This window comes from Theobroma cacao, chromosome 4 (assembly GCF_053813885.1).
Source record: "Theobroma cacao isolate CCN51 chromosome 4, ASM5381388v1, whole genome shotgun sequence".
Lineage (NCBI taxonomy): Eukaryota > Viridiplantae > Streptophyta > Magnoliopsida > Malvales > Malvaceae > Theobroma > Theobroma cacao.
In genome coordinates this window covers 25,174,602-25,182,450 of record NC_142642.1, presented here as the reverse complement: position 1 = coordinate 25,182,450, position 7,849 = coordinate 25,174,602, and the positions used below count along the sequence as shown (strand labels likewise).

At 32.9% G+C, this 7,849-nt stretch overlaps 1 protein-coding gene across 1 annotated transcript; it reads right to left on the bottom strand.

Moving 5' to 3' along the window:
• Nucleotides 1–6,837: 6,837 nt before the first annotated feature.
• On the bottom strand, nucleotides 6,838–7,480 carry LOC148763198 (uncharacterized). Its single transcript, XM_088805666.1, has one exon. The coding sequence runs from the start codon at nucleotides 7,386–7,388 to the stop codon at nucleotides 7,035–7,037; it is 354 nt and encodes a 117-aa protein (XP_088661792.1). The 5' UTR covers nucleotides 7,389–7,480; the 3' UTR covers nucleotides 6,838–7,034.
• Nucleotides 7,481–7,849: the final 369 nt, after the last annotated feature.

Sequence of the window (7,849 nt, the reverse complement as noted above, 5' to 3'; positions counted from 1 at the left end):
TCTGTTTAAACTCCAAATTAATTTTTTTCAGTTTCTATACCTCAATTGCACCCAAAGTGACTTAATTTCCCTCAATGTGGTGCAAATTATCAGTCCCGATAGCAAATTACGAAAATACCCCTAGTGGGTAAAACTTCGTATTTTTCCTCCAAAAATTCCCATTATTTTTCTAGGCTCATAATTCATCATTATTCATCATAATTCCTCAAATAAACATCAAGATCAGCAGCCAATATTCCCCTAGAAAATTCGGCATAATGGGTTTCAATGGGAGAAAATTATTTCTCTAGCTTATTTTTGCTATATTTCAATATAACCTAACTAAAATCACTTAATTCAATTAAAATCAACCAAAACTCAAGCTCAAAACTCATCCATGGAGGTTTGGCCAGCATGGGTGTCCATACCCACTTTCTAATTTTGCATGAAAGTGAGAAAAAAATGCATGGGTAGTGAAAATCACAAGGAAAATCAATGAAATTTACCTTTTTAATGCTTGATTTCTTGATTTCTCTTGATTTTCTCCCAATTTTTCAGCTAGGGTTCTTATTTCTTTTCCCCCTTTTCTCTCCTGGTTTGGACGGCTTGAAGAAGATGAGAATTCTGGAAATTTTGACCTTTTTAAAGGCTAAAATAATATAATATTATTTTATTCATTTTTTTAATATTTTATTAATTTCTTAAATTCTAGCCATCCTTTTGTTTCCAAATTTTCACCATACACTTGTCCCACATATCCATAACTTAGATAAAATTCTCAGATTTATCCAAAGTCTTGGTGGAGTAATTTTGAAATTTACACTTTTACCCCCGTAAAAGTCAAAAATTATATTTTTGCTCCAAAAACTGAAAAATTGCCCATAGACATATTTTTCATCCCTTATACTCATACCATTCTCCAATTTGTCAAATTTAATCTAAATTCTCTCAAAATCTCAAATTTTGTCCGCGGATGGTAAAATTATGATTTTGCCCCTACACTCCAGAAATCACCGGAATTAAACTTTTTCACTACCAAACCCTCAAATTATACTCCAATAAGTCTAATATAATCAATCCATGGGTTTTAGTTTTCTCAAATTCATCCTCGATTCTCTATTTAAATTAGTTCAAGACTTATTTAACTGAACCGTACCATTAGGGGCAATACAGTCATTTAACTTATTTTTCGGGGCAATTCAATATACAAACATGCTATCCAAAGCATGTGAATGATATATCACAGATAATTTAGGGTCGAGTGTTACATGAATCCACTAGATTTTCAATAGAGGAACAATCTATGACTAATTGCTGCACTTGCTTTGTTTACTTCCATTTTTCCTGTCCTTTTCATTTTGACCCTCCATTTGGATTTGTTTCCAAACAATTTATTTGATTAATATCACCATACCATCAGCGATCATTTGTAGAATTATCTATTGACCCTAGAACTGCATCCCCAAAAGATGGACTACTATTTTTAAGGAAAGCAACATAAACTCAATGTTTGGTTTAAGATGATATCTTTGGTGAAAAATCAAGTTGGTAGGATATACTCGAATGGACTCCCCGACAGCTGGCCATGCCTAGCTTTTGGTTGTGCAATAGTCTTAACCTTATTTAGTAACATCAAACTTGAAGAAGAGGGTTGATAAAAACAAAAACAAAAGACTTGTCATGAGTGATTTTGACTTGGATATACGCATTAGAGCTATTGGCATAATATTTGAAGATGGTTCATACGAAAACCTTTGAACATGTATAAATATGTAGACAAAATTTTATGATATATTTAGTAATGACAATATAAGAGTCATAGCAAAAAAGGATATTCAATGTATTCGGTTTCATTTTAAAGACATTAAAAAATTTTCAATGTGTTCTTTGGGGCACTTTGAATAGCTAATCTTGTCAAGAATATATTGTTAACTATAAAGAAATGTTATTACCATATATTCTTTTTATATTTTCGTAAAAATCTAAATATATTTGTACTAATATTTAATTTATTATTTAGGACTTCTGTTAACTATAGATGTATAATATTTTATTACTGTAATAACCAAATCCATTTTTATCATATTACCAAGAATATGTAACGCACGGCCAAGCCACCAAGCCAAAAAATCTAACTCTAGAAATATATATATATATACATATATATATGTATATATACATATATATATATGTATATATACATATATATATATGTATATATACATATATATATGTATACATATATATATGTATATATATATATATTTCAACAGAATCATGTAGAAGGATGAAAACAAGTCCCTTTCAAAAGGCATCTGGGCTTGGCATGGGATTGGGATTAGCACTTGGTTTGGGCATTAGCAGGTTATGAAATGTTGTTAACAAAAAAATGGATGAAAATTAAGTTGTTCAGATATGCTCCTTTATAAGCTATCAAAACATCTTATGTAAATACCAACATGACATTTAGGAATTAAAGGACTCTTTTTGGTTCCACGTACTTACGATCTTTCTTTAAACTATACAATAAGAGATAGTTATCATAGATTCTTCGAGCTTTGGTCGATGAGTTGCAATCCAATAAATTAAGAAGATACAATTATAAGGTCAAAACATATAACACTCTGACTTTGCTATGGAGTATGAAATGGCATGTGTGATGCTAGTTAAGCTATTTGATGAGTTAATTTGAAACTTAATGCGTATATTTGTATACCTTTGATAATGTGAATGTCCATAAAGGATGACTTTGAATTTTTTCACACATTTGGAAATCCTTGACAATATAATGCATATGTGGTATTTGAGAAAGTTAACTGTGGTACTTAGGCCACAAATATTAAGTTTGAATGTTGAATTATATGGTTCGAAGTTTAAAGTAGGATTTTGAATTATATTGGAGTATGTGTATGAAAATCTTGAGTTATATGGATGATTATGATGTTGGTTGAAATGAAAATGCATTGGGGACTTAGAGAAATGAATTTGGAGGCTTGGAGTTATGAAAATTTAGAGTCTCAACAAGAACTATTGATAGATGTTCTAAATCTATCGATAGATAAAAGTTAAAAAGAGTTTTGTAATAAACTAAAGAACATCTATCAATATATTCGCACAATTATCGATAAATATCCACCCATGAGCAATTAAGAGCTTTTGGGACACTATCTATCGATAAATATGTTGAATCTATCTATAGAAAGCAATACGAGAATGATCTAAAGATGCTCAGCTCACCATCTATGGATAGATGGAGGGTCAAGTGATTAAAATCATGAAGGATCTATCGATAGATGCATGGGAAAGTGCAAAAAAATAAAGCACTTTGGGCAATCCCTCTCATTTAGAGAACAAAAGGAAACACTCTCATGCTCTACCCCTTTTAAAAGTCTAAGTCTCCCATCGGATTTGTGAGCTAGTTTAAAATGATTTGGAACTTAGAAAACATTATAAAGGTAGGATTAAACCTTTTTACTAATTGATTTTCAATTTAATCAATTGTAATGTGAAATATATGTTGCTCCAGCTTTAGTGACAACTTCTCCTTAAGTTGGTTGGTTGATTGAGCTAAAGGTTGGGTTTGTTTAACATCAAAGGTAAGATTCTAACTACCCTAAGCTTTAAAACCTAAAGAAAATATGATTTGTGAAATGTGGATTGGATAGCTAGAAATATAGTAAGTTTTAAATGTTGAAAATGTGCTAAAAGTTGAGAAATTATTATTATTTTGATTTGTACAAAGGGGAAATGAAGCTATTAGAGCATTATTGAGTTTGTAATCGTTGTTGAGTTAGTTGAATTTATTGGTGACGGGGGAAAGTTCGAGTTTGGCTATGGAGGAGCCTTCACTTGTCATTGTGAGTAGGGTTTTCTTGTTTGAGTACTTGAATTAATGCATGTAATGCATAATGCATTGTTAATGTGCTACCATGGTACTTGATTGGTTAATTAATGCTTAGATAGTTATCCCTAGGCTAGTAAATTATTGGCATATGTTAAATAATGTATGTGTGTTGTGTTGTGAGCCACATGGTGGCATGTATGCTCTGTTTTTCTTGTGCTCCCAGCCATAGGGTTCGCTACTTGTGATTTTATGACCAATGAAATAACTGTTGAATAACATTAATATTTATTAAGCTTGCTATGTATATGAAGAATTATGTGATATTTGTGGGAGAAGTTTATTATGATGAATGGTTAATTTGAGAAGCATTATGCTAATGTCTTTGATGAGTAGAATTATATAGAATTCGATGTTGAATTAGTAAAGCATGAAAAGCTTAATAAGCTATGACCATTTTATGTGAAACATGATATATGAGTTGTTAATGGCTTGATGGTTTAGAAGTTGATTATGTTTCGTCCGATGGGTGAATTCCCGACGTTAATTTAATTATGGTTGAATAGAGTCCTATCCCTGTGATTATGATTTGACTCTCTGCTAACTATTTCAGCGATGTGCGTAATTTGAACCTCCACCAATTACTTCTACATTGTGCTTAGTTTGAACCTTCACTAGTTGCCTTAGCATCATGCATGATTTGAACCTCCGTCAATTACTTCAGTACCATACATGATTTGAACCTCTATAGGTTACTTCAGTACTATGCATGATTTGAGCCTCTGTCGGTTACTTCAGTATCGTGTGTGATTTGACTCTCTGTTGATTGATTCAGCACCGCACGTGATTTGACTCCGTCGGTTGGCCATCGTATGTGATTTGACCATGTCCAAAGAAGACCCCTTATTAACTATGCTTCAACTATGATGATACCATTTGTGAATAGCATGCTATAGTGTTGACTATGTGATTATTGATGTGAGAATGAAATGTGATTAGTGTTTGATGGAAAAACTTTGAGGTAAGCAATAATGTGTGTGGTTTTGCTATTGTTCCGGTCAATGATGTGATGCCCGAGGAACTTAACATTTAATAACGGCTTCCGAGGTAAGCTTAATTTGATATGCACTACTTACGGAGATTAGCTACATTGGTTATGATATATGAGAATGTCGTTTGAGCAGTAATTATGGTAAGTACCCTACAAAGTTAATTTCAGTATACCTCAATTGTTAGAGATGTTTGTTGGAATATTTTGGCTACATTGTGAATGCATTTGAATACATTTATCTGCACAAGTTATATTTGAGTTCTTTGCTCCCACTCACTGAGTATTAGATGACTCACCTAAATCATTTTTAGCGTGCACAGATAAAGAGGCTACAAAATTTGCGTGGCTAACATCGTCTCTAGATAGACAATTTTGGCATATGGTAGGCATTCTACACTTGACGAGTCTACCCCACTGAGTTCGAACTTATGTTGTCTTCTAGTTTCCGGTTTTAGTTTTCAAACTATTTCTAGAACATGTTGACATTATGTTGCCATTATTGTGTTTAATGGGTTGTATGCGACGAACCCGCTAATAGAGTCAATGTATGGCTTTATGAACAGTGTAAAATACTGTTGTATTATCTATGTGCCAAGGAGCATTTATTGTAAATTTGAAAGTTTTGTGCTAAATGAACATGTGATAGTTATATAAATTGATGAATTTGTGCAACATATTTGAAATGGATTTGGAAATTCTGAAGCTTATTCGAGTCTCGTGGGCTCTGCTCGTTGGATTCATGCATCAATCGTGGCCCCTTGATTTATGCATCGATCGTGGCCCCTTGATTTAGATCGTGACAAAACAAGCATCCCATGATACATTTGCCCACTTTGGAGAGTAAGGATGGTGAGATTATCCAAAATGAAAGGTCCAATTTTGGAGAGAACTACTTGTCAGAAACATGACTTGTCAAGATTAGGGGATGAGAGAGAGATTCAATCCCTAATCTAATTGATTCAGAGTTGGTAGAGTGTAATTGTGTAAGTGTGGTGGTACTCTATTGACCATTAAAGCCGAAATTACACCCATGACAAGTTTGTTCAAAGGTTAAGCCAAGATTAAAAGGCTTATATCCACCGAAATTTTATGTGCCAGAAAGATAATTGAAACCAAAAATTATGCTAAACATGACGATGAATGGTTGAGGACTAAATAATTAGTAAAAGATCCTTGAACTACTTTTTAGTGCTATGATCATCAAGGTTGGTTCTGTTAATCATAAATTCCCAATTATTTTTACATGCATATATATCTCCATCTGCCACAAAGAATTTATCTTCTCAATCATTGACGGTACTTGATATACATTCAGATATTAGACATTTGGAAGAAAAATAAAGAGGCAAGCACTCACCATCCCATGTGAATGAAAGGAGAGAGAGAGGGCCAAACTGCAAGCTTTCTTACCAAAAAAATTGGCTTTTGCACGTGGGTTTCTTTCACAGCTGAGTAACAAGTCACTTTCATCACAATTCATAACCACGGGGAGAGACAGAAGCATGCCTTCACCCATATGACAAGGGCCACTTCTTCCCATTTTACTTAAAGATAATTATGTCAAAGATCATACTTCCCTTCCCATACTCTTTCTCTCTGCACTCCCTTAAATTCGAGACATCTATCTAAAAAAAAAAAAATTCACATCGGATATATAATTCATAAATACAGCAATAATTTCTGTATTAATGAGAAATTGATATTTTTCCTGTTTAGTGTCAGAGCAAAATAAGCAACACCATGGTTTAAAAACTTGTAAATAGTCTCTTCAAATAAATGAACAAATTTCAATAATTTAATACTCGTTAAGAAAAGAAAATCTTTACTAGTAGTATTGGAAATTCCAAATCCCAATGCACTCTACTGAGATTGCTTTTTTTTTTTTTAATTTTTCTAGTCACACCTAAAATCTAAACATGCCAAGAGAATGAGAAAAGAAGAGAAAAAATTTCTTATGTAACATGGCTATGCCTCGCAAGTCCAGCAATTTGCATATATGTAATATATTCCGAGAAAAACCCTTTCCATTTCCTTTCCATTTTCCTTCACTTTCTCCTCCATCAAACAAGTACCAAAAGATCTTCTCTTCTTCTTTTTTTCTCTTTTTTTTCTTCTTGTCTTGCATGAAAATGAAAACAGAAAAAAAGAAGTTCAAATTAATGACTATGATGATTCTTCTTGAACATTTTGCTGCTCATTTCTAGACCCATCATAAAACTCAATCAGCTTTTGCAGGACAAAAGCTTGGGTCTTCAAAACAATGATGTAATCTGCAGTTTCTTGGAACAGCTGTTCTGCTTTAACTATCTCGTTACTTCCATTTGGGACATGAGGAATTAGACTCTTGAGAGCTTTGAGCTTGTCTGAAACCTTCTTGGAACACTTGACAAAGCTTCTTCTCTTGCAGCCACGTGCATGAACAACTCGTCTTCTCGCTATATTTCTTGCTCTTCTTGATGTTGATGATTTTCTTTGAGCTTTCTTCAATGAATTTTTGAAGGTTTTTTGGATTCTCATTTTTCCTTTGTTTTTTTCTTTCCTTTTTTGGGGGGTGGGGGGAGTGTTGTTTCCAAGAGAAAGGAAGAAGAAAAGGGTGAGCAGGTTTTTCTTTGGAGAGTACAGAGAAGGGGTAACGGGGTTTTTGTAAGTGCAAGTTAAGAATTTGCCACCTGTTTTATGAGTTGTTACAGAAATGCCATTTTATTGGCCTTGATATTTTTAAAATAGCGTTGCGTATATGAAATACCCTTGAAAAGAGAAGAACGTGGTTTAAAATTGATCATGTATCTTAAGTCAAAGAAAAAGATTTAGACACGATAAAGAAATGATAATTATATATGTATGTATTGCTTGGCCTTCTTTTTCAATAGTTTTGAAAGAAAGAGAATTGAAACTTAAATCTTAAATGGACATAATTATGATTGTGAATTGAATTCAACAGTATTTTTCAAATTACAAAGTAGCACGTGAACTCAAAT

Excerpts from the sequence above, each read along its gene's own strand:
- LOC148763198 (XM_088805666.1), bottom strand. The coding sequence starts at position 7,388 with ATGAGAATCCAAAAAACCTTCAAAAATTCATTGAAGAAAGCTCAAAGA.